The following is a 26,653-nucleotide window of genomic DNA, read 5'->3' on the forward strand; positions in this document are numbered from 1 at the left end:
AGCACCTAAACCAAGGCCTGGCAAACAGCAGGCACTTAACCAGCATTTAGTGAATGAATGAATGAATGAGGGAATAAGTGAACAGAAAAGTGGTTCTTACCCACACTGCCTTTTTGTCCTTTTGGTCCCTCCGGACCTGGGTGGCCCAAGGGCCCAGGGATACCTGTGGACACACAAGAATAGCTTGGCCCTGCCTTCCTCCCAGGACCCAGGAGCCAAGACCAGGCAGCCCACAACCCCAGTGGCACCATCAGAGGCTACATACCTGGAGTCCCAGGGAACCCTCGATCTCCTGTGGAAAGAGAGAGAGAAGTCAGCCAGAGAACATGGGCTGGTCCCCAAAAGGAGCTGCCAGCAGAATTCAAGTAGGATTGTCACATTTACCAAGTAAAACTAGGCGCTACTCAGTTAAGTTTGAATTGCAGACAAACATTGAATATATTTTTAGTATTTGAGACATAATTATAGTCAAAAATGATTTTTTATTTATCTGCAATTCAGGTCTGACCGAGCATCCTGTATTATGGTCAACAAGGGTGTGTAGCCTGCAAGCTGGGGCCTTTGGGGAAGGGGCCGGGGTGGTGGCCCAGGGTGTGTGCCTAGGGGAGGGGAATCCTGAAGTTGAGAGCCACCAAGTGAAGGAACCCCAGTTCCTACACTGGGACCTCCTGGGAAGGAAGGTGGACCTGAGGAGAGAGTGGAGACCCTGTTGTCTCCAATGGTGATTCTCAGAATGGACAGTGCACCTGTGGCCCTCACCTGGGGGGATTCAGACCACAGACTATGGACCCGCCCACCCACCTGCTCAATCAGATGCTCTCGGAGCAGAGCCCAGAATCATCTGGCAATTCCCATGTACACTGAAGCTTGTGAACCCCTCTCAGCTAGAGCAAGGGGCACTTTTGTGGTCACGAGGATGGGAAAGCTTTTCCTCCCACACATGGGCCTCACTAATTGTCAAACCACTTTTCTGAGGACATATATGTCAATTCCCTACAGCAACCATGTGCCACCCAAGTTATTATGTGATTGTCCCCCACACTAACCAACACTGAGAGGCACCTTTTCCTGTGATTGTGTCCTTCCTCCTTGCTAATCACCCCCCACTTCCCTTGAAGGTAGGTGGTACTGTGCCTGCTAAATTTCCCCCATAGGAGCTCCATTCTTGACTGGTGGCTTTTGCCTCCAGCCTCCTGGGCTAAGACCCTTCAAAGTAGGCTGCTCACCTGGTGCAGTGATTCCTGACCTGGTTCATCAGAATTAACCTGCGGGGAGGGGCCCAGTCCCAGAGCATCTGATTCCCAGCAGGGCCCAGGAATCTGTATTTCTCCAGCTCTCTCTGGGGTGTGCAGTAGGAGCTGTCCTTTGGAGCTGGGGAGATGCAGGCCTGGGACACAGGTCTCCTTGGGATCCTTGCTGTGGGAGCCCCTGGGAAGGGGCCAAGGACTATGCTGCCCCAGAGGTGTACATGAAGCTCTCTATTCCCCAAAAGCCTGAAGGTCTACAGGATTCTCTGCACCTCGTGGTCCTCTCCCAGGGGAGATGGCCAGGGTGAGTGCAGGGTACATTTTCTGACTCTTGCTGATTGCTTTAAACCATCAACCTTCACTAGTATTTAAGGTAAAAATTTCCATATGTTCTGTTTACCTTTTGGACCTTGGCTTCCCATGTCACCTAAAATCAGAAAGACATGAAAACTGTGAGATGGGGTGAGATCCCAAGGGCCATTCTCTCCCAGTGTCTTAAGGCCACGTGACAATACATAAACAGCACTTCAAGGTGAGCTGGCAGGTGGCGTGGCTTCTTTGATCTCTGTCTGTGTCCCTTGGACATGTCACTGAGCTTCTCTTAGATGATGCCTTAGTTCCCTTCCCCTGCTAAGATATTCTGACTATAAAGCCAATTCTCAGCCCTCTCAACAAATTCCATAAAATCTTTCCATTGCTCATCCTTCAATTTGGAAAAAAGAAAAATTTTCTAATCTCCCCAGAAAACCCAGCTCCAAGTGTAGGAAATGAGAGTAGGAAATGGGCTTCATCCAATGTGATACCTTTAGGGCCAGGGCTTCCTCGGAGGTTTCCTACAAGAGATGATAAAGCCTGAGTTAGCTGCATACCGTCTCTCTCTTACTCTCGTATGTACACATGCATATACATGCGCGCACGCGCGCGCGCACACACACACACACACACACACCCTGAAGGGGATCACCATGGTCTGGCGGGAAGAAACCAAGGCTAGGACTAGCAATCAGATTCTAATGTGCACAGGTTGTGTGACCTTGATCTTAGGCAGTTCTCTCTGTGTTTCAGTTTTCCTAGCCATAAAATGGGATTACAACACTGATCTTCTCTCACTCCCAGGGCTGGCAGGTGGCTGGATGAAGGGAGCTTGAGAGTGCCCTGAATGAGTACCACTCCACACATAGGAGCTGGGACTGGGAGCTGCTGGCCTTTTCCTGTGATGCACTCACCATTTTCCTGTTCTGCCATCAGCTTGGCCCACACATATTGCCAGAGGTCCTCCTGACTGTAGCCATCAAGTCCAGATTTCCCCACATCTGGCCCCATCCTGGGTGCAGCACCCTGCACAGCATCCTGGCTGCTCCTCTCCATCTTCTCGTAATGCAGCAGGCTGCTCCTGACCTTCTCCAGCTCATCCACACGTGCTTTCAGCTTCCTCACTTCCTCCGCTGAAAGGGACACATGGAAGCAGAGTCAGCTGCAGGGACCCCAAAGCAGTGCCTTCCAAGTGCACCCTCCCTCCCTCCCTCCAGGGGAGCCTGAAGTAGGGGATCTGGAGTTTATAGCAGCTATTTCATGCCACGGGGACATTTTGCTGGAATATTTACACGGAGACAGTCTGTTTTGTCTACCAGCAGGCGAGCTGCTCAAAACTGGAACGGAGCCTTGAAGGCTGGCCATCATCTGAGGTGGTAAAAGAGCTGGTCCCCAATCTCCCAGGGGGCTGGTTTGAGAGCCAAGGAATATGGGAAGTAAAAAGTCTGTGAAAGGTCTGCCCTGATTATTCAAGGCAACCAGATGCTTAGAATAGGCTGCCACGGGGACTGAACAGGACTCTAGGCTGGGAAACAGGAGCTGCCCAGAGTCCCAACTCTGCCACCTAGTGGCTATGGGACCTTGGCCACTTGCCTCCTGTAGCCTGTTTCCTCACGTGCAAACAAGGGGTCTGTACCTATGATCTGGGGCCCCTTGGCCCCAACACTTGGCACCGATTCCCACCTATCTTAATGGGCATTGGGGTCACTGTCACTACGCACCCAGAGCGATGAGGCCAAAGAGCAGCCCCAGCAGCAGCAGCCAGGTCAGCAGCAGACCCAGCAGCCACTTCCACCAGCTGCACCAGGAGCCGCAGGGGCACCAGACTGGCGCTGCCCCCCACATGCTTTTGCCGCTGCCAGTGCCCCCACCGGCACTGCCAATGCCACCACCACCGCCACCACCACCTCCACTGCGGCGGTGGTCGTAGCCATGGATGTCTGTGGAAGAGAGGGCAAGGGTAAGGTGAATGCCGGTGGCTCAGGCTCTCTTCCCTCCAAAATTTCTGACTTTTGTTGACTTCCTGCGGGCCTGAGTAAATGTGAGCATGGCTTTCTGGTTCCTGTGTGGCTCCTGGAACGAACACAGGGCTGTGGCTGGTGAAGGGCAGGAGCCATGTGACCCTGAGAAGGTCACTTGACCTGTTTCTTTTTTTTTCTTTTATGGTAAATCTTTTTTTTTTTTTTTGAGAAAATGTTGGAGTATAGTTGACTTACAATGTTAGTTTCAGGTGTACAGCAAAGTGAATCAGTTATACATACGCATATATCCATTCCTTTTCAGATTCTTTCCATATGGGTCACTACAGAGTATCGAGTAGATTTCCCTGTGCTATACAGTACGTCCTTGTTTCTCATCCTATTCTATACATAGCAGTGTGTATATGTCAATCCCAACTTCCCAATCTATTTCCTTTTAATAAAAGATACGGTTCAAAGTTGACCTTCTTCAGGGGATGTTGAATGACATGAGATAAGGCATGTAGAGTAATCAGCAGAGGGTGTAGCAGATCCAGCACCAGGCTTAAAATTCTTGACTATGAATGTGGATCTGCCACAACCTCTTGCATTTTATTAGTCCAAACCTGAATAGTTCCCATCTCCATGTCTCAGTTTAGACAGCTCTTTCTTTGTAATCCCCACGGTGCCTAGAAGTATACTCGGCACCTAAGGGGTGGCCAGGGCTTTTCTTTTTTTTTTTTTTTTTAATATATATATATATATATATATATCATCTAAAATGGGCTGACACCCCTTGATCTGCTTTTGTCACAAGACCATGGGAGCAAACTAGGAAGGCATGTGTCCTGGCGATGTGTGTGGTCTTAGTGCCACCTTGAAGCCCATGTGGGCAGGGGGTAGATAGTGGTCCGTAAGACACAACAGTAACCCTGCTGTGTTGCTCCTGCCATGTCAGCAGCCCTGGACCTACAGGCAGGCAGTGGGTACCCAGCAGGGGCAGTGCAGCCTGTGAGCCAAGTTCCTTCTGTAGCCCTGCCCTGGCCCCCAGGAGGCCCCTCCCCTTCCCTCCACCCCCTTCCCCCCATACCATTTGAAGACCTTCAGAGAAACTCTCCCACATTAGGTGGCTCATTTAAGCACTGGCTCTAGGCTAGGGGGCTGCTATCAGTTCCATTCACTATAACCAGTCCCTTTGGCCCCATCACTGCAGGACCTGCTGTTCTCACCCACCTGCAGAGGTGGCCTTGCCCTTTGTGGACACGGTCTTCACGTCTCCTGAAAGACAAACAGCAAGAACACTGAGCTTTTAAATTGTAGGAGCTCACAGGACAGCCCGTGAGTGGACTTGGGGCAGGACTTGAAGTAGATAAGCCCCAGGCACCTTGTGGAATAGCCCCATGGCAATGTCCACTAACTCAGTCCTCACGGATCTCACGTTTGCAATAATCACATTGATGAAGACATGGCTTGGCACACAGTTCACAGTGGGAGAGAACCCAGTGTCACAACCTTCTTGGGACCTTAAACTTCTAAAGCCCAAGATGTTTTTGGAGAACCACCTTAGGGGTGGCCATGGTGTTCAAACAATAAATGTGCTTGTGAGAGATGACCCTTGATTTCTTGGTTAAGGGACATTGAACACAGGCCCTAAACTGGGGTGGAGGGAACAGAAAGGCAAAGGTGGGCTTGGAGGAGGGATCCTAAGTCCAGGATGCTGCTTGACCACTGAGGTTGTGGGCATGTGTGGAATTTTCTGGGGAAATTGGTTATAGGTTTCACCAGATTCTGAGAAGGGTGTTTTGGCTCCACAGCTCCACCTCCACCCCTAAAATGTAAAGAACTACTAACTTAGAAGACCTAGTATCAGGCCTTGAGAGAGGACTAGAACTGATTTAATTTGCATTTGAAAAAGATGTTCTATGCCTCTTGCTTTACTGATTTCCTTGAAGTCAGTGATTTGGAGACTTTTGTAGGCCTCAGAGCAGGGAAGAAATATGATTTTCCAGGACAGGATCCAGATATTTGGCAAGGAAAAAAAAAAGAAAGAAAGAAAAGAAAAAGATAAAGCTAGCAAGTGCTTTGCAAAGCTTTTATTAGTTCTGAAAATTTATGGGAGGACAAGTAAGGTGAGAAAAATTACAACTGTGGACTTTAGATGTGCTGTGGGAAGGCTTTGCTTCCATCATAAGCACACATGAATCAACAAGGGAGCTTATTATAATGCAGTCTCTGACAGAGCAGGACTGGGCTAGGGCCTAGGACTCTTCATTCCTAACATGCTGCCAGGTCTTATGGATGCTGCTGGACCAGGGCCACACTTAGAGTAGTGAGATCTTGGAAGATAAACAATGACAGATAGATTGGCCAAAGTCAAAGTGGACAGTGATCAGATTTGCACTTACCATTAGCTTCTGCCATTACGTAGGTGTCAGTGGTGTATGCAGCTTGTTTTTCCTTTTTCAGGGTATCCTCTGAAAAAGAAGCTGTGCACACAACCAGTGATACTCCCCACTCTCCCCACTCCTCCACCCTTGCCCCATATCCTCTCCTGCTTTTGGAGGTAGAGGGTAGTCTGATAGGAAGAAGGATCTGCTTTTTGTGGGTTAATTCCCTAGTCTGGGCCTATGGGTAGGAGACTTGCTGTTGCTGAAAGACCCCTCTGAGAGCTCTTTGCTGGGATTTTCCTGGCTTGTCAGCATTCAAGACAGATGCTGGGACACCCTATTCAGCAGGCATTTTTTGTTTGAATGGGATGACTGTGGTTTCATCATTCAAACATCTCAAACCACCTTGCTGGGACATCTGCCTATATTGTTGGTCTTTCTTCCAAAACCCGAGTACCATGGGCTCCCACATACTTGCAGTGACGCTGGCAGGGGAGGCCGTAAAGACCTTCCCACTGTCTTTGGTCATGATCAGCAGCTCCATCTCCTTCTTGGTGGGCACGTTGTCTTTCTCCAGGATCAGGAATTTACAGTCCTTGTGCAAGAGGTCATCGTTCTGGATGCTTGTGGTGCTGGCTGTAGAGGAGAGAAGTGGGTGAAGAGGAAGGAAAATGTGGCAGGAGAAAGAGAGTTAAGAAATGACCAGAAGAGGGAGGAGAGGAAGAGATGGAGGGTGGAGGAAAGAAAGGGGCTTGTGGGTGTATCCTAGGGTCTCCTCTTGCTGACAGTGGTTACTAAGAAGCATCTTGGGAATAAGGGACACCTTCCCTTGCCTGACTAGGCTTGGCCATCAGGTGGTTGGGTCAATGTCAGAAGCGCTGGGCACTGGCCTAGGGGGCTGCATCCCCCCTAGATGTTATAGGATCTTCCATGAATGGGCAAAGTCACCATTCAGTCAGGCTCCTCTTTAACTGGCTGGGTTCATTTCTAACTGTGGGACTTAAGTGTTAGCATCCTGGGGGGACTTTTCCTGAGCACCTCTCCATCTAACATATACACACACCTGTCTCTCTACCTCCTCACTATGTCTGTTCTTCAAGTATGTGTCATTTTCTGTAATTATTCTTGTCCACTTGTTTGTTATCCACCTTTTTGACTGGAACTGTCAGCCTTGTGAGGGCAGGAATCTAGCCTGCCTTTTCTATTTTATACTCTAAGCACTCAAAACGCTGTTTTCTACAAAGCAGGTGCTCAGTAAACAGTTTCTGAATGTATTGCTAAATGGATGGAAACACCAGGATTAGAGCAATGGAAGAAATCACCGTGTGTCATGAACCTAAGTTGATAAAGATTCTACAGAAAGCAGGGAGGGTGTGGCAGCCTCTGGGTGGGGGGTGGTTCCGAGGCCCCTGTGATGGGTAACCTGTGACCAAACCAGGGGCTTCCAACAAGGGCGGGGGCTGGGCTGTGAGTGCCTGACCCTGGGCAGGCATGGAGGGTGGAGCTTCCCGGCCCCCCTGGACAGGGAGGCCAAAGCAAAGCGAAGGGCACGCCCGTCTCTGCTGATTCCTGGAAGCAACTGAGAGGCCCTTGAGGTGAGTCTCATTTGCAGACCTCAGACCACCAGTAGGTTACGTCTCCTCCTGCCATGTGTCACCAAGGAGTAATTTTTCCTGTGTGCCAGCCTGCCCCAGCAGCTGGGGATAGCACTCACCCGCAGAGGTAGACACCCCGGTGCTCACAACGGCAGGGCTCTGGGGCATGTTTTTCTTCACACCATACGCTGCAGGAGAGGAACCAATGAATGATCAGGGCCAGCAATGGGTGGGGGCAGCTCCATGTGGCTAAGAAGTAGCCTGACTAGCCCTGGCAGACAGGCAATCTCCTCAGGTGAGAGGAAGATAATAAGGAATGATAATAAATAATGGGATCAACTTTCTCCAGCCATCGGGGCAGCAGTGAGTTTAGCTGAAACTTTTCTTTGGTATAATCCTTATCCTTGTCGGACCATTCCAAAGGCCACCTCCTCCACGCAGTCTTCCTAGGCCCTCCCACGTCTCCTCCCTTTCTGAACTCCTACAGTGCTCAAACCTGCTCTGCATGGCTTGATTCATGCTCTTATAGGATCCTCCAGGTGTTTCATGTATATTAAACTTTCTACTCCAACTAAACAGTAAGAAAATTCAGGGAAAAGTCTGAGGCTCATACCTCTTCTGTCCCCTCTCCCCCAGATTTGCACAGAGGGTACACCATAAAGTCAGCCAGATGATTGATTGTCAGTGACAGTGGGCCATCAAGGACAGCAGTGAGACATGGGGATATCCAGGTGACACCCCCTAGCAAGGCTCCCTGCAGTTTCACTCATGTCTGAGCCAGCAAATGACTGAACTTGGTACCTCTGTGTTAGGGTGTGGAGGGTTGTTCATTTGGTGGGAAAAGTCAATTCATTTTTAGGGACATTTTGGTCCTTCTAATTCCTTCATTGAACAGGGGTATTATTGTGAGTTACAGCTACAAAGAGCTGTAGCTTCCCAGCCCGAGGCTCCAAACCCGTTTCAGACCTGTGGATGTGGTGGCTGTGCCATGGGAGAGGGCGGAAGAGCTGGGGGCCAGATTGTTCTGCATGCCGAACACTGTGAGAAGAATGAGGACAGGTGAGTGCAGGTGCATAGACGAGGCCCCTGGGGTTAAGTCAGCACCCCAAAGACCCCCCCCCCCCCCAACCACTCTCATGACAAAGGACTTTGCATATGGCAGATTCCCAGATGTTCTTAGTTCCCATGCTCTTAGTGATACAGTAGTTTTTTAATATTCCACCTCCTTAACCCAGGGCAAAATTTCTAAGGTCCATTTGGTGGGTAGTTAAGTCCACAGAACTTAATCGTGGTAATTAGAATAGGATCTGATAGATGTTGCAATAACCCTCAAAATCTTTGGATATCCCAGGGTTCCCTTTCTTGCAGGATCCTGGGGTGCCTTGGGGCACAGTGTGGGAAATAAGAATACAGACACAGCAGAAGCCGAGAGGCACTAACTGGGCAGGACCCTAGCTTCCATTCTGACCTTTCCGTCTCCTGACTCAAACACATAAAACTCCTCTTGCCTTCATTATGATTTCAAAGGCTGGTTATTTGTTGGTTTGTAAAAGTGTGCAGAAGCTCATTCCTCCCTCGTTAACAGCTTCTCTTATTCCATCCCGTCTAGTGTTTGCGGCACAAGGTCATGGATCTAATATCAGCCCACCCTCCTCAGTCAGTGCTTTGCAAAGTAGAAGAGCAAAGGCAGGAGGAACACAGCTTGAACCTGGTGTCTTCTGGGTTTCTAGTCAACTGGAGGTGTGAAAATCGGAACAGATATGCCAGCCAAGGGAATAAAGAAGGGATGGTAACATTAGTAATAATATTAGTCAGGCTATCACAGAGAGAAGGCAGATTCATTTAACAAAGGATATGGGCTGGTCATTCATTTACAGAGAGGCTACTATGATGTATGTGAGAACTGAGTGAATAAATACTTCTTCAAAATTATCATATATTTGCCTTATTTGAGCCCCCAAGTAATTATGATACATATTTAAAAAAAAAAAACTTAGGATCTTTCTAAGTTAACAATGCTTTCCACCTAAAAATATCCTTAGTTGTTCCTTGCTTAGCCCCTTTACTCCCATCTCTCCACCTCTTCCATTAAATAAAAGGACTAGCAAAGAAATAAGCACGTATATGTGGTCTCTGGTGCCCCTCCCCTTAGCCCTTTCCCTTGGGGATGGAGCTAGGTCAAGGACGGAGGGCAGGCTCTGTGCCTTCTAATGCAGCTCCTTGGCGGCCGCTTCTGCATGGCCATGTGCGTGGAGGAAGTCCATGAGGACGGACCGCTCATCCACTCAGGAAGGACATCTTCCCTAGAAGCCATTCCATTCTCCTTACTAGGCGAGAGCATGCCTAGTTTTCCCAGGCTGGCAAGAACTGACCTGAGGAGCTGGTGCTGATTCCCGGGTGCAGAGTAGGGGAGCAGGATGCCATGTTATTTGGAACTCCAAAGACTGCAGGGGAAGGGGAAGGCTGGTAAGAGGGTGTCCACACAAAACAGGGGCAAAGAAGCACCAGAAAAGATGCTAGGGGAAAATCTCTGATCTTGTCTTACAGCACAGAACAAAACATTAGTCTGTGGTGTGCCTTGGGTTGTAGGTTTGTCAGGCCTTGAGTGGGCATCCATGCCGGCCAAGCCCCTCTTGTGAGTGACCATTTTACAGAGAAGACACCTGAAGCCAAGAGTTAATAAACAACTTCTTAAGGTCACATAGTTAATGCACATGGAGTGAAACTAGGTTCCTTGTATCTGTTTTCATGTTCTTTCCCATTACATTTTTTTTATGATACCTTGTACTATATAGTCCTTTCTATAGGGGACCCACCAAAAGAAATGCCATAGAAGTTCCAGTGGAGAAATCTTGGGATGCTTGGTCACAGAAAGTCCCTCTAGGAAGTCTTGGGGATGGCGAATGCCGGGGTGGTGGTGGTCATTCAGCTGCGGGGTCAGGGGTGGCGGGTTCGGGTGGGAAGGGACGTGTGTGCATACCACATACCTGATCCTGCAGAATAGGCATTGGTGTTCAGGAGGGATGAGCTCTGGGTTGTCATGTTGTTGTGATAGGTGCCCATGGAGGACCCTGCCGGCAACGTGGAAGACCACACGTGGGAGGGAAGGTTGGCATCCAGGATGGTGGCGTCATAAGTGCCAGACACTGGAAACAGAGACAGATCTACTCTCTGTGCCAGGGGAACCCCATGGGCTCAGTTTTCCAGGACTTTCCTAGTTTTAGTCCTGAAGGTCCCATGTCCTGGGAACTCCCTGAGTTTGGAGCAAACCAGGACAACTGGTCATCCCATTCCTATCTGAAATCTTGGAGCGGGTGAAAACTTATCTCTTGAATTAGAATTCTTGATGGTTCACAGTGAAATTTGAAGTTGTAAATTTTGCTCCAGCATCCACCCGTTTCTCCTTCTAAGCCCCACTCCCCACCTCCTGGTGGGATGCTCCTATCAACCCTCTCTCTGTCAGCGATGCTGTGGAGCAGTGATTCCTTTACCATACAGTTCCAGGCAGAGGGTAGCACAGGTAGGGAAGCCCTCAGTTCTGAGGCCACCACATTCACAGGTGACATTCTTTTCCAGTTAAACCCTCCTTAAACTTTCCTGTGTGTCAACCAGACCCAAGGGTGCTTTGGATACTTCTTCAAATCTGAAGCCAGTTCTGCCCCTTCATTATAAGAGAGGGAGTAGGTCACAAAGTACCCAGAGGTTTTGGTTTTGAACTGAAAAATGAAAGATCATGGTCTCAAAGTTGTTTGTTTGTTTGTTTGTTTTTTCCAGTAGTGAATGAGAGGGAAACTTCACAGCAGAACTGGCTTCTTTATCTCCCCCCAAGGGTCTGCTTGTTCATCTTTCTGTCTCCGACAGAACCCACCCTGTACTTGGTAGGCACGTGATATATAAACGCTGAGCTATGCTCACCCTGCCTGACTCCCTTGGAGGCCCTCACCTCGACATGGGCAGTGGCTGTGTCTGTCTCGCTCATTGCCTTGCCCCAGTGCCTGGTGCCTGGCATAGAGGAGAACTATAACAAACCTTAATCAGGTGAGTGGATGAAAGAAAACACTACAACTTTCTTCAGTATTCTGCACTGGGGGACCTGGCCAATACGGTCCCAGGACATGTCAAGAATCTCCAGGGAGAGGATCTCTAGGATCGAGAGCCAGACCGTAGCTGGCACATGGGATGGTTGACCAGTAGGGGTGGAAGAGTGCAGCCCACACTTTCATGCTGTAGGAAGAGCAAATGCGCAGTACTTTTTGAAGTTGCTGCTACAGCCTGAAAGGCCTGCCTGGGCACCTGCTGCCTTGTTCCCTTCCTGACACAGCAACCTGATGGAGGGGCACTCACCTGACTGGGAGCTTGCCGTCACCACTCTGGTCTCCACGGTGCCTTTCTTGGGGATGGGGAGTGTGTTAGAGGAATTCCGGGTGGGGCTCACGCTCGCTGACCGGCTCCCCTTGAGCAAACGCTTAACATCATCCAATTCCGTCCCTATAAAAGTGTCCCCAGATTTTTTATTAGGCCCAGGACCCCTTCCTGAACTCGAAGGCAGTAGAACTGCCACAGTGTTCTGGATACAAGGAGGACAAGGCAGCCACTTCACCCGCAGGACATTTTTGGTTAGCTTTACAATTTTTGCATTTTGTCAATTTATAGCACTTATCAACCTGACACTTTGTAATATGAATGGCTTCATAAATACAGTGCCTCTACAAATTCCTCAGTAGATATTTCCTAATTAGGTCTCATCAGAGACCACAGGGAAGATTCTGCAGCTAGAAGACACTGCCACCCTGGATCCAGGGAATATTTATACCCAGGACAGCTAGAAACCAGACCTCTTGAATCAGATGGTTCAACAGTGGTTTATTCTGTGCACAGGATGCCTCGGATCCAGGTCTCTGACCTTGTAATGCTCTGGAGGGTCAGAAGGAGTTTGTGGCTCATAACTCTTAAACGTTATACTGCTTTCCTGAGAGTTGATTTCAAGACCCTCTGGCTGATCTCCTTGGTAGTGGGGTGATTCAGTGTAGTAAGCACCCTGTGCCTTCCGGAGAGGAGAGGAGAGAGGCATTGTGCAAAGGCAATGCGTCAGAGGAGACAGATTTGCAGACACCAGGTGCAGGAGGACTGCCCAAGCATTCCCTCCCCTAAGAGCTCCATCCTTTGGGCTCAGCCCCCTCAAGCCTGGAAGGACTCAAGTGAGACAGCGTCAGGCCTGGAGTCAGACCCCATAACCTGGGCTCTGAGCTCTTCAGGTTAGTCCCAGTGTCTGATTCCTGAGCCACTCAACCCAGCTTTTTCTCCTCCTAGTCTTTGTATTTGGCTCCTGCCCATTTGGGCTCATTTTAGAATGGCAAACAGGAGAACAACACAGTCAGCTACAGAGACTGGGGAGTTCCCGTGTGGCTCAGCAGTAACGAAACAAACTAGTATCCACGAGATGTGGGTTTGATCTCTGGTCTTGCCCAGTCAGTTAAGAATCCTTCGTTGCTGTGAGCTGTGGTGTAGACTGCAGACGAGACTTGGATCCCGCATTGCTGTGGCTGTGGCATAGGCCAGCAGCTGCAGCTCCAATTTGACCCCTAGCTTGGGAACCTCCATATGCCACAGGTGTGGCCCTAAAAAGCAAAAAACAAAAGAAAAGAAAACCAGAGACTGGGGAAGCCCTGACATTTGAGATAAGGTTCAAATTCTCACACTCTACTTCTGACCCTTCTCTACTCCTAACCACCCCACTGGGTCCCTTCCTGCTCCTTCTTCAGCCACACCAAAGGTTCCTCCTGTGTCTCTGCCGGCTCATCTCACTGAGCCTGTTTGATCTACCCTCCAGTCTCCTTCAAGTGACTAACTAACCCAGGAAGACTTCTCTGCCCCCTTCCTCATTTCTGAGTTGTCTTGGTTGGGAGGTTTACTGCTTCCTCTTAGCCTGTGAACTACTATGCAGCAGGGAGCATGACTCAGCTCCTTACTCCTACCCTCTGCACCTAGCCCGGAGTCCATGTCACAGAAGGCCTTAGACAGGTCACCTATGATTGAGTAACTACACACACACACACACACACACACACACACACGCGTATGCGCGCACGCAAGCACATGCACACACACACACACACACACAGCAATAGCCCTGGATCCTTCATAAGTCAGGGGCACTTACATCGGGTGGATGGGGATGCACTCTGCAGTCGGACTCGGATCTCGCTCTCTGCACAGGGGAAGAGATGGAGAGGCTATGAATGGAGGAGCTCGGCTCACAGCCCAACACTGAGCTCTGAGGCAGATTAATCTTTGGGCTGCTCTGAGATCTATGGGTCCTGGGAACAGAAAACCTAGGTATGCCCAGAATGAGTGCTGCTTAGAAACAGGTGTCCTCTCTGCTGACCCCAGCTGCCCATGCATACCTCGCCCTCCTGGAGGAGAAACCTGAGGCTGAGCCCAGAGGCTCCAGCATATGCGCAAGGACCAACCCCTTCCCCAGTGCCTTATCTCAGTCACCAGAACCAAGCTGCTCTCCTGCCTCCAGGATTTCTCAGGCAACAGCAAGAGAATTTTAAAGGCTTTAGTGTTTACTTAGCCACTGTGGCCTCTTCAGGGCAGGAAGTGGGTGGTTTAACATTATTAGCTTCAGGTGGAGCATGGGTATCTGTCAACTATCAGCCTAAAGTTGGAGGTGGTTGGTATGTGTCTAACTTTTGAGTTACTGATGTAACAAGGCCCCTGGGAAGCTTAGAGTGGTCATGGAGAACTCCCAGAGCCTATGAAAAATTCTGCCCTCAGCACAGCCCTGACATGCTCCTCCCCACCCTCCCCAGATCTATCAAGGGCAGCTTTCTCCAGGACCACATCCCTTCCTAGGGTCTCATCTACCGGCAGTAGTGGAGAGTGAAAATTTCTCATGGAGCCTAGTCCCCTGGAACAACTTGAAAACAAGGGGCTTGTGCTTATATTTGCTGCATAAAGGCAATCACAGCAAATCTTGTTCAAGTCACCCAGGAGACCAGAAGTGAAACCAGATCTGACGCCAGCCCCTTCAGACAATCCATAGCAGAGCGAACCACTTCACATGCTTGCTGGGATCATCATCAAAGTCTCCCCTTCCCACCCTGATGGAACCAGCCGAGGATCCCCAGAGGCTACAAGCATCTTGAGGACAGAAACCAGGCCTTATCCATTCTCTATGCCTCCCATGTCCTGGCTCATGGCTGGACAGGTTAGATGCTCAGAAAATACTAGTTGACTGAAGTGAACTGAACCCAGGGACAGAGCTCACCTCGTGTTTGGCTCCTTCCTCTGGTTGAAGAAGATGCTGAGAAACGAAAGTAATATTAGGCATATATAAGAGGTGGCATGCCAAGTATTTGTGACATGGGGGCAGATCAATTTGGGTGAAGGGAGGAGGAGGTTGTTTTCATAGAATGTTTATATCTAGATAGAAGGATGGTGGATGCTTAATAAATGATGCCTGCATAGCCAGAGGGCAGAGAAAATTTTGTAAGCCCCATTGCATTTAGGGTATTGAGTTAGCACATGAATATTAAGGTGGCTCACACTTAGTGTGTTCGGTTAACTAAAGTAACTATCTAGGAGCACATCCATTTGGACTAGCCGACCACACTGATCGAATGTATCGAAGGACTGTCAGGTCTTTCCTTTAGTTTTTTGTTAGAGACTGCCTTGGTTTTCTCACTGCAGGCAAATAAATACAAGAAATTATAATCACTGCATAATCTATGATCATATAAATTCACATGCACAGTGAGAACCCAAGAATATGGACTAAAGGTTCACGTGAAGATACAAGCTAGGGTTTTACTTGGCATAAAATGGGCCCCTTTGAGGCTGCTGTGGTGGAATTGCTGGGATGTTTGGCATTTGCGTGTTCTAACCCTTGCTCCCCTTTGCTGGGAAGTCTCTGGGCACCTTGTGGAGGGAAAAAACCCTATGATTATTGCTTGGTCTTAGGGCTCATCCATCCAAGTCTGAGCCCTATATGAACAGCATGGCATTTCATGAGCGAAGACTTATGACAGCAAGCTCATGTGACTGACCTTCCACTTAAGATGTTTCAGGATAAAGAGCAAAGGAAGAGGTCAGCAGCAGTTAAACTTCTCTAGAGGAATCCACTCAGTTCATTTGTGAACTCATGAGGTTCCCCTTTCATCCCTACCAGGTGTGCTTGACCATTTCTTCAGAAAATAAGGATAGGACATACCAAATTCCTTCCGAGGGTATTCTGGGGAAGAGTTGCCACTGGAGCTCCCTGAAGAGAGGACAAAACATTTAGTACAAATGGCCATTTAAGTCCAAACGACTTCTGAGAGTGGGTCGTTTCTGAACTTCCATAGCCTGGGTGTTCAGTACCAGATTTAAACAGATGTGCTTGTGGCCCTTCCTTCTGGTACTACTCTACTTTCATGGGGCAAGGTTTGAGCCCAGGAGAGCAGGAGGTTTTCATTTCTTTTTTGTTTTCACTTCCTCAACTGCATTTGCCCTACACAGTGCTGGTGACCTGTCTCTGTCAAACAAATGTGCCACTTGCACCAGGGGTTTTTGACCCCATGCAGCTCATCCCAAATGTGGACCTTAAAAGAAGAGATTGCCCAGGGCAGAGCAGCAGGAAGAACCATGGTGACACAATCTACCTTGCCTGAATTTGGGACTCTCCCTAACCCTGGAGCCCTGGGTCAAACTCATTTACGGGGGTACCCATCCTTTAATCCTGCTACTCCATCACTGGTACCCATCTCCATTCACTATCAAGCCCATTTGCTGCCTGGCTTCTTTGTTTTCCACTAAAACTTCTTCTGCGGATCACCAGGAACTCCAGTAACCTTAGGAGAAGAAACCAAATGTCTTCCACTCACAGCCTCCTCCTTCTTGACCATGAGCTCTCTCTGTCTTTTTTTGGCTGTGCTCAAGGCACATGGGAATTCCCTGAGTCAGGGATCGAACCCAAGCCACAGCAGTGATAACGCCAAGTCCTTGTCCACTAGGCCACCAGGGAAGTCCAAGAGCCTAGTTTTCTCTTAAAATCTGGTACCTTCATATGTTCCATGGCGGGTGACATGGGTTTTCCTCTCAAAGGTTGAGCCTGGAGAGTTGGGCAGCGTGGAGGCAGGCGAATGGGCCCTCCTGTAACTGGAGGTGGAGGCATTGCCTCGGGTGCTTCCACCTAGGAGTGGGGAAAGGCGTGAACCCTTAGAGCACTTCACAGATTGGCATACAGTTGTACCAAAGACATGCAGATTGCTCCTAGTAAAAGAGGGCCCTGTGGAGGGTGGTCACAGGACTTCAGGAGAGCATGACTGAAAGGGTCCACTTCAGGGTTCCCGCGGATGCTCAGAAATGGAGGTGGGATTATTGCTACTGCCCTTCCCCTGCTGATGGGAAGGTAGAGAGGTCCTCCATGTCCATGGCCAAAGTGCATGGAATGATGAGGCAGGATATTTCTCATGTAATCGTAGAGCACTGCTGGGTGGACCAGAATACAACCCCACGTGAAGTGCTCCAGGACAGGTCAGGGAAGACGCTGCTCTTGGCCAGCCCTGCTGTTTGTATGTTTGGTCTTCTCTTTAGTGTCACTCAAAGATTTTTTAAATGGCTTGACAGGTTAACATGTGTGTACGTGTGTGTGTGTTCCCTGCTTTGTTTTGCTTTGTTTCAGTTTAAAAGGTACTATGAAGGAGTATTCCTCTGGGAACAGCTGGGCCTGCATTGGATACTTGCCCAGTGGAAACCCAGCGTGGGATCTTATGTTACCGGATTTTCTTAGTGCAGTAATCCAGTCATTAAATTTCTTTTGTTGTTGTTGTTAATTCAAATTGTAAACCCTCAGACGTGCACATCCTTTCCTAAAAGAGATGGCTTAAAGAGAGTAATTCAGTGGGAAAGGAGTCATCTTCCCAGGAAGGCTTCTTAATTAATTATTGTTATTTATATTGGGGACATAATGATGACTGATCCCATTTTAAATAGGCGTCAAATGCAGATAATTCGAAAGTTGCAACTTCACTGACATGTGTGTTCTTTCCACAGCTCTTTGGGGGCATTGAGAATGGGTGACAAACAGCGGTAAATGTCCCTCTCCAAGTAGGACTCTCTCTCCCTGTCCGTCTACCCTTCCCCCAGCCCCCCTCCCCCAAAGAGCACTTACTGGAGTTTATGTAGCTGCTGCTGCCATGCATTAGGCTCTGTTTCTCCAGCCGGCTCCCTCCACCAAGAGAACCTGTTTTAGCATAGCCATTGCTGGTCCCCCCTTCTGCAGAAACAAGGAGCAGGTGACAATTTATAGACAAAGTCAGGGCAGAGGGTTTCCTCCTCTCTCCCTGCTCCTCAGAAGCCATCCCTGGCTTCCCACTCATGACCTTCTTGGTTTGGGGCCCTGTCCCACCTGTGCTGTGTGGTGCAGACTTTTCATCTTGTTTAGGACAGAAACGTCAAGAGCAATATCCTAGCTGGTTTAAATTTCTTTTCCTGAGTAGAGCATAGCAAGGTTGCTGATTAGGAAAATTTAAATCTTAGAAAAGTTGGTGAGCGGTAAGAAGCTCCTTGAGGCCAGGGCCTGGGTTGGGCTTGCATTTTTCCAATGCCTGGTCAGTGCCCTGGCCACGACAGCCACTGGAAGTGTTGGAAGGGCAAGTGACAGCTCTGTGTTCCACCTGCCCGCTCATCATTCTCTAACCTCATGTTGGAGGGTAGATCTCCCCACACCCCTCACAGAGCCAGGCTTCCTGGGGGGTGCAGGGTCAGTTCAAGGGCTCAGATCTCTATTATAGAATCCACTAACCCTAAGGCTCCCACCTTACCCCAGAAAAAAAGTGGATTCAAACAGAAGCCTGACTGTGGTTCCCTCCTCCCACCCCATGACTAGGTTGGATAAGACTTCTGATATTTCAGTGTCCAGATCAGGCAAATCTATAGACACAGAAGGTAGATTTGTGTTTTTCAGGGGCCGGGGAGAAGACAGGGAGGGTGACTGCTAATGGCCATAGAGGTTTTTTTCTTTTTGAGTGACAGAGATGTTCCACATTTAAATTGTTGCAAAGGGGTTGCACAACTCTGTAAATACATTAGCAGCCACTGAATTATCCACTTCAAACTGGTGGATTTTGTGGTATATAAGTTAATGGCAATACAGTTACTAAAAAATAAATTTCAGATGTTTTGGACTTGCCCAACTGGAAAGTGAGTGCCATGAAAAAGGCTACACGTGGAGCCCCTCCCACAGGGCTTACTGAGAAGAAAGCTTTCCAGATTGTCACTTACTTGGTGGTAAGGACGTAAGTCTTGTAGTTACTGTTTCCGTGATAACTAGGAAAAGACACAGAAAAGATGAGCTCTTAGGTAATGCACTGAAATCCCTGAACTTTGGCAAGGTCTCATATCTGTCTTAGGCTCAGCACATTAAATTAGGTTCAACATAGGTTTTTATATATTTTGGCTTTAAGGAGTGTGATCTGACCCACCGTATAAGCACATAGCTACAATAATAATGGGACTTAACCTGCCTGGAAGGTAAGTGCATATCCCTTTGGAAACAGAAGTAGTTAGTTACCAAATGATTTGAAAAATGAGTCGTCTTGCAGTAACATCTTTCATACAACACTTAAATTTAGTCCAGGCCTGGATTTGCCTTTGAAGGAGGGCCAGGTCCTCAGTTCACTCGCTTTCTCTGCCCTGTCCCTTCTAAGCCCTCACCTAGTCCAGCTGGGGCCGGTACATCATCCTGGCTGATTTCACTGGGATGTAGATAATTACCTTGAAATTTTTTAATGAATTTGAGGGTGTCTCAAGGACATCATAATTCATTCTAAAATCTTCAGGGCCACCCCAAGTGTGAGGAGATATAGGAAAGAAGGGGTTGGTAAGTCACATTTGGTGCTTGGTGAAATCATGGATAGATGAACATCCAAGACAGACTTGAAGAACTTGTCCCTTTGCCTGCCCAACCCCCCACCCCGAAATCGAAAAGGCTCCAAGTGATGGTGAGTCTTTATAAAAGTGTTCGGCATTTTTTAAAAAACACCAGTTAGAAGAAAGCCCTCTTGCCTTCCTGCATCGCTCTTTCCCCTACAGGAGCATAGGGAGGTGGGTAGAATCCCAAAACCATAACTGGGCCAATTTGGTGCTCTGTGACCATCACCAGTACTTCCCCTCTGGGCTGGGCATCAAGGAACTCCTGTGTAGCTGAGGTCACAGGTCTCTCAAAGCACATGTCTCCTGCACACTGTGTGTGCACATGCCCAAGTATACGTGTATGCATGGTGTACACACAGGTATGGTGGCTGAAAGGAGAAAAGGATGGAATAAGATGATGAGGCATCACTTTGTTCCACTTTAAGCTGTGCTGCCGGCAACTGCTCCATCCCACACTGGTCTTACTGTCCCTACCTCTCACCCTTTCCTTCTTCACCCTGCATTTTCCTGTTAGTTCAGTTGTCCTCACAGGAATGTGGGGTTATGAATGTAGCAGAAGCAGTGTTTCATGCATAAAAGCAAATGGGTTTTCAGACTGAAATGGCAGCTTGAGTTGAATAATAGTCCTTGAGCTTTCGCTAAACCTCTTGTTGTGTGGCCCTCTGGGATTCTATGACACATAAAAGTAAGTTATTTCTTAACCTAAAGTTCTAAGTCTGTGGAGCCAGAATTTTTTTTTTTTTTATTGGAGATATATGAAAGTCACAGGATAAGTGAAAGAGTTAGAGCTGCTTAGGGGACAGTTTAAATGTCTCTGAATTTATCATTTGGGCAGTTTCACAAAAGAAATGTGTCTGTTTTCAATTTTCAGTGTAGATTGCAACTACGACACTAGTTTTATTCCACCTTGGTCCCTGCAATAATGCAGACATTATTCTTTTGGATTTCTCTTGCCCTGTGTCCCTAAATAAGGACACAACTAAGTAAACAGTGGCAAACTCATTTAACAGAATATTATGAATTTTTATGAATTAAAAATTTTGGTTATAAAACTATACATCAAAGGGGTGATTTTCATCTTTGAAGAAAAAGCAGAACATATTTTGATTACACGTGTTAAAAATCAACAAAAAGGCAAGAAATTGGAGGAAATAGTCTATTTAGGAATACATTTTAAATAATACAGTGAGAAAAAAAAAAGCCAAAAAAAACCCTAAGAAAAAGCTAAAAGCAAAAACATGAGAAATAGGGAGTTCCTGTTGGGGCTTAGTGGTTATGGACCCAACTAGTATCCACGAGGATGCGGGTTTGACCCCTGACCCTGCTCAGTGGGTTAAGGATCCGGCATTGCCACGAGCTCTGGTGTAGGTCACAGACACAGCTCAGATCCCACAATGCTGTGACTGTGGCAGAGGCAGCTATAGCTCTGATTTGACCCCTAACTTGGGAACTTCCATATGCCACAAGTGCGGTGCTTAAAAACAAAAAACAAACAAACAAAAAAATATATATGAAATAGGGGGAAAAGCTACAGTAGTTGTAGTAGAATTAGGACTTATTTATTCTTTCCAATTTTTTATTACTTTAACAGTGACATATATCATGTTCTTACTTCTTTCAGTGACTTCAGTACCATCTCGTTTGTTTTTCTTGGTCACATCCATACCATAGCCACCTATGGAAAAAGCCAGAAACCATGAATGGTCATGTCTGTTACCATCACTTTTCATAAAGTATAGGTCCCTTTTATTCAAATGAGAACCAAAACTTGATTCCTAGAATTCAAAGCATAATTCTTTCATGTGCATATTTTTAAATAAGAATCATTGCCACTTTTATATCAATTGGAGAGTCATTTAATGGTTCCACTTTGAATTCTATTTCTTTGTATTGGGATCTTTTCTTTTCAGCATCTAATTGATCAGGCTGCCCCCTGCTGAGCATTAAAGGTCTCACAAAGAAACATAGACCTTTGACTATTAATTTCTCCTTTTTTTTGGCTGAAGTAACACATAGATGAGGGGTATGTGTCAAAGCACTAGTGCTTTTAAGTAATTCATTTTGATATATCTCATAATGTTTTGTGTTCTAAATGGAGCTTTATGAAAATGACATCATGCGGCATTATTTAAAGTTCGATGTGGGAATGATGTTTGATGGATTGAAACCAGGATAAAAATCACTATAATGGTCACATCTGTGTGGAACCTGACACTTTTCACAATATGAAATTTTCTCTTCATAATACACCAGCCCTACAATGCTTATTTGCAGCCATAAGTAGGAAAAGCTTATGAAGAAAATCAGTGTAAAATCTATTGAAACATGTAGGAAAATATGTATTTGTACATGTCATCTGTGTTCTCACTCTGTCATGGACAGAAAAATCATTGAGATCTTCTCCACCGTGTCCTGAAGGGTGGAAAGGATGAGGCAAGGCTAACTTAAGGGGTGGAGCTAAGTTGGGGTTCAGGTATAAACACACAAGGGACTAGAGCAAGGATCCCAGTCCCAGCTGGGGGCTTTCGGCTGTAGCGCCCAGTCTCAGGCTCTACACAGACTTGAAATCTGGCTTTTCCTGTAGTTCTCTCCTCCCAGCCCCACATCATCCTAGGTTTTCTTTCGGACGAAGTTCAAATTGGATTCTAGAATTCTGGAGCAAGCTACTTCTATGCAGGATACTCCTTTCTTGAAGATCTTCCTTTTCAGTTTTTTTTCTCCTGCCTGGTGATTTTAGGGTCTACTTATCCATTAGGTGCAATGGGCACAATGCCTAGCCTTATACTTTTACGGGCCACAAAATGTTTTTGTTTTGGGGTTGGGGGGGCATGTCCATAGCATTTGGAAGTTCCTGAGCCAGGGATCGAACCCGTGCCACAGCAGTGACCCCAGCTATATCAGTGATAACACTGGACTCTTAATCCACTAGGCCACCAGGGAACTCCCATGTTTTAATTTCTTTTAAAATCAGAAGGAAAAATGAATAAAACTCAATCTGGATTATACTCTTCCAATGCAATTATAAAATATAATTTTAAAAAATTTTTAATGGAGGAAGGGCATCCACAAAGGCAAAATTGTCCAGGGCCCACAAAAGTCCTAATGCATCCCTGGGCGAAAATCAAGACCACATAAGACCAACTGGTCAACTACCCAATGGAATTCACCAATACCACAGTTAGCTTCAGGGCCTGATCATGTGTGCCAACTTCTTGCTCATCGGAGTTTTTTAAATGCAGCTCTAGGCAAGGAATGAGGCATCATGGAAAAACTCTTGGCTGCATCTGCAGGTATGTTTCCCAGAGCCAAAGAGGAGGGGCTCCATAAACAATTAACAATGGATTCCAGTCTCATTAAAGGGTCAAACCTAGCCTGAGACTGTTTCTGCATTCCAGCTGTTTATTACCTGTATGATTTATGGCACGTCAACCCACGTACAACCTGACACCCTCTTTGAAACCCTTTGTTTAAGCATTAACTGCTTTTGGTATCTCTGAAGGCCCCCCCCCCCCACCTTAAATTGGTCATTAGCTGTGACCAGGAGGCATTTTGGAAATTAAATGTTCAAATGCACCTGGCTGCCAGGGGAAAGCCACCTAGGATGGCACCTGAATTGATAAGAAATATTATCCTGAAAGGAACTATTTATAACACTCCACGGAAGCTTTTACTTCCCACTAAGTTATTGCTTATTATGATCCTTTAATGAAAGTTGCTGCCAGCAGCTGTGAATTTGGGATTAGCTGGGTTGATTCTACTTGAAGCCATCAAGGCAGACTGATCATAGCTCTGTTCGCTGAGTCTCAGCGTCTAGGCAGCAAACCTGGCAAGTGTTTTCTTGTTCTTTCTGAACCCGGGAAGGTAATAGACATTTCTACGCACCTCCATATTTTTCTTAAGTCTGGAGATGAAGCCTTGAGATCTGCAGTAAAAAGCCAAGCATTCCTCAATTGGCAGAGGGCACAGGGAGAGAGCCTGCCAAGAAATCAGATGCTCTCCTCCAGGTCTGGGGGCTCCTCACTGGCCAGGCTCTGAATAGAAGACCTCCTAGGTAGGTGCAGATAAATTGGTTCTTGCCTCTCTCTCAGCCTGGAGCCCCTAAATGCCTGTATCCTATGGCCTTATAGAAGGAATTCTAGGGCCTGAAATACACAGGGCAGAGTCCTGCTGACTTTGCCAAAGCTTCCCCAGATTGATGGTCTGGAATGGCAGGGAAGTGTTGGGAGATGGATTCCTTTAACTCAAAGGTAAGAGGAAACTTTCTGTGAGTTATCAAAAGGAAAATGATGGGTTGAGGCACAAACCTGGAAGGAGATCATCCCACAGGGCCTACTGCTTTCCCACAGGACTTCCTTTTTAAGTATTTTAAGTGCCAATAGGTTTTTAAAAAGTGTAATGTAAGGGAAAGCAAAGTTACATGTCCAGGCGTGTACCTGAGCCTGCCTCTCCCAGCAGTGCCTACCTGTATGCCCTCCTCCGAAAGCACTACTTAAGGTCAGGAAGCAGAGTTTTAAATTTCTTAGATGTTTGGGCCACTTTTCGAGAACTGAGGGTGAGCAGGTCATTTAAGTTCTCACTTCCAAAATGATGCTAATTTCTATTCATAGTTCTCAGGGGCTGCTTCTTGAGTATTTCATAGTTAATGTTCTTTTGAAGATGTTAAAATGGTCCTGGGTCATTTTCTTCTGTAAGACAACACCCTTCAAAATCATTTTTCTATCTTTATGTATTTCCTCCCTTTCTCCTTCATTGAAATGGTTTCCCATCCACCTAAAACTATTCCAATGATAAGGGGGTATAACATAGGCATAAACAAGGCCAAACTGCTGGAACCAACAGGAAACTGTCTCGCTGATCTTCTCATATAACAACACATGAAACACTTGGGTTTTGACATAAAGAAGGGAATGGAGAAGCTAAGCGTGTCTCTATTTTCTATTTTAGAGATACCTATTTTTACAAGCTCCTGTTACTCCAATATCTGTACACTTTATGTTTTAAAACAAAATAACAACAAAATAACCAAAGTGTGAGGAAACCACCTGTTAGCCATTGATCTGTTAACACAGAAGGGCCAAGCAGTTTGCTGGGTAGGACACCCATACCCTAGGACTGACTGTCCCAGAGGTTTCTGTTTCTCTGCACCCCTAGCAATGGGTTCACCCGCTTGCTGTGTTTGGCATCCTCCATTTTTGTTAACTCGGGGGTAGTGGAGCTTGGGCTCTGGCTTTGTAATTATGCTGCTTGTTTACAGCCATGTTTGGTTAAACCCTGCTGCCGCTACATGGCGAATGAGCCAAACCACGCAGACTTCTCTTGGTCAGGCACTATATTTAAGAGTGTGTTGGTTCTGAGGTGAGATCAGTTTCACCAACCTGAGTTTCTACCCAAGCTTGAAGCAGGACTCCTTGCTTTAACTGCCCCCATGGAAACTCTGATCAGATTTCTGTGGGTGTTTTGAAGAGGCTGAGAGTAAAGCTGCCCCCTCTGATTCCTGGAAGGGCCCCGTTGGGGGCTGGACATCTGCTTTAGTTTAGTTCCCACTTAGATTTGTGCCTTAGCCCTATGAGAGCACATGTGGGGTAAGAAGGAACAATTCCGCTTTCCAAATAAATTCCTTTTAAAAAAAATCTCACTACATTTTATGGACAGAACAACTCCAACTATTAGACTGCTGATTAGCTGCTTCTCAAAAGAAGTGAGGAGCCAGAGGCTTTGCCTACATGTTAAAAAGTAAAGTGATAATTTGTTAGTAGTTTGTGGGGTCCAATGAGATACCTAAACTGGTAATTCTCACCCTAAATAATTTTTTTTTTTGGTCCAAATTTGTCAGTAAAAGCGTAACAGAATTTTCTTTCTTTTTTTCCTGTTCCAAGTTTGACTCCAGGAAGTTCTTGGATTAATCATATCATTTCAAATATTTCACTTTACTCTAGATTAGGGACAATAAATGTGGATTACGATAAATGGCAGTGTTCACTCAGCCCCTTGAGCAAAATCGGAGCCTGCCAGCATAGCCGCCTGGGTGGCACATCGGTTCTTAGTGCCCTGGGGCTGCTTCTAGAAGCCCCAACTCACCTACACTTCAACTTTACCTCTGAGCTGTTCTCTGCTGTCAAGGGAAGAGAGGAAAAGAGAGGGGGAGAAAGAGAGAGGAGAGAGAGAGAGAGAGAAACTGAGATTGAGAGAGAAGAAATTATAAATGCATTGCATTCTAAATAAAACAACACAAGTCATTTTACAGTTCTTGAAAACAACACCCCCAAAAATCTGGCCGCTAGCACTCATTTTATCTTAATTGGCCTTTGTCTTCTTTCCCTCACTGAAAACTTTTCTAGCTCCTTTAAAAGACCTACCCTAAGTAGAACACATAAGCCAAAGTAATCATTTATGATCAATTAATCACTTCAGTCAGAACACTGGAAACTAAACCACCATCATTTTACATTCTCTGACAGACATTTAAGTTCTCAGTGGCAAACCTCAAAGTCTCATAAGAAGAGAGAACCATCAAATTCCTCCTGTTACTTACCTAGTTTGAGATGCTGAAGGAATCGGAAACAACGTTGAATAAATGCCCCTCTCTTTCCTCCCCCGACCTTTTCTTCTAGACGTTTGCCGTTCCCACTTTTTTTTTTTTTTTTTATCCAGACCCAGCCAAGGTGTGTTAGAGCTGAGTGATCTTTCAAAAATGTTCACTTCTTCTCTCCCCCTTGTTTCTCTCAGGTCTCTGCTTCCAAACAAGTCCTGACAAAGGTGTGTCGGGGTTTACAGAGTGACTCCACCCTTCCAATTATCTGACACTAGCTGGATTAAAAGAAAAAAAATCTGCCTCCAGGAATCAAACTTTATAGGAGGCAGAAAGCTTCTCCAGTTTAGGTGAATTAACCATTTATGGGCCATGGGGAAAGGAACAAAAGTTCAGCACAAAGGAAATGACCTTTTATTACTTCTCCTTAACTCCTACAGCCAGAGAACTGTCACAACCTGGTATTCCCCTCCCTTGCTGCCATGCGGAGCCTAAATCCCAATATGCATGACTCATGGTATATAGCCAGGCCTGTCAGGGGCCTGTGGTCAAGGTCCAAGCCTGAGCCCTAGGAAACCTGTGAAGTTGACAGATTTCTATTCAAGATCCGTTCCTTCTTTCCCTCATTCTGACCCAACACAGGTCAAGCCTACCTGGAGGAAACAGTAGATGAACTAATTCAGAATAAGGCCTTAAGGATGATAGA

General features: G+C 46.9%; 1 protein-coding gene across 1 annotated transcript in view; it reads right to left on the minus strand.

Moving 5' to 3' along the window:
* COL17A1 (collagen type XVII alpha 1 chain) overlaps positions 1 to 26,091 on the minus strand; it is a 48,048-nt gene extending 21,957 nt beyond the window's left edge. The window contains exons 1-22 of the mRNA XM_047761357.1: positions 25,951 to 26,091; positions 21,031 to 21,093; positions 18,768 to 18,812; positions 17,656 to 17,760; positions 16,543 to 16,674; positions 15,715 to 15,762; positions 14,773 to 14,808; positions 13,660 to 13,707; positions 11,844 to 11,987; positions 10,487 to 10,645; positions 9,872 to 9,943; positions 8,466 to 8,537; positions 7,619 to 7,687; positions 6,379 to 6,540; positions 5,923 to 6,003; positions 4,751 to 4,795; positions 3,281 to 3,499; positions 2,474 to 2,692; positions 2,051 to 2,080; positions 1,648 to 1,674; positions 266 to 292; positions 101 to 163 (exon numbers count right to left, since the gene is read on the minus strand). Coding sequence (XP_047617313.1) covers positions 101 to 163; positions 266 to 292; positions 1,648 to 1,674; positions 2,051 to 2,080; positions 2,474 to 2,692; positions 3,281 to 3,499; positions 4,751 to 4,795; positions 5,923 to 6,003; positions 6,379 to 6,540; positions 7,619 to 7,687; positions 8,466 to 8,537; positions 9,872 to 9,943; positions 10,487 to 10,645; positions 11,844 to 11,987; positions 13,660 to 13,707; positions 14,773 to 14,808; positions 15,715 to 15,762; positions 16,543 to 16,674; positions 17,656 to 17,760; positions 18,768 to 18,812; positions 21,031 to 21,082 — 1,855 coding nt within the window. The 5' untranslated portion in view covers positions 21,083 to 21,093; positions 25,951 to 26,091. The remainder of the gene's footprint in view (positions 1 to 100; positions 164 to 265; positions 293 to 1,647; positions 1,675 to 2,050; positions 2,081 to 2,473; positions 2,693 to 3,280; positions 3,500 to 4,750; positions 4,796 to 5,922; positions 6,004 to 6,378; positions 6,541 to 7,618; positions 7,688 to 8,465; positions 8,538 to 9,871; positions 9,944 to 10,486; positions 10,646 to 11,843; positions 11,988 to 13,659; positions 13,708 to 14,772; positions 14,809 to 15,714; positions 15,763 to 16,542; positions 16,675 to 17,655; positions 17,761 to 18,767; positions 18,813 to 21,030; positions 21,094 to 25,950) is intronic.
* Between the last annotated feature and the right edge of the window lie 562 nt (positions 26,092 to 26,653).

The sequence above is a fragment of the Phacochoerus africanus genome, chromosome 15 (assembly GCF_016906955.1).
Source record: "Phacochoerus africanus isolate WHEZ1 chromosome 15, ROS_Pafr_v1, whole genome shotgun sequence".
Lineage (NCBI taxonomy): Eukaryota > Metazoa > Chordata > Mammalia > Artiodactyla > Suidae > Phacochoerus > Phacochoerus africanus.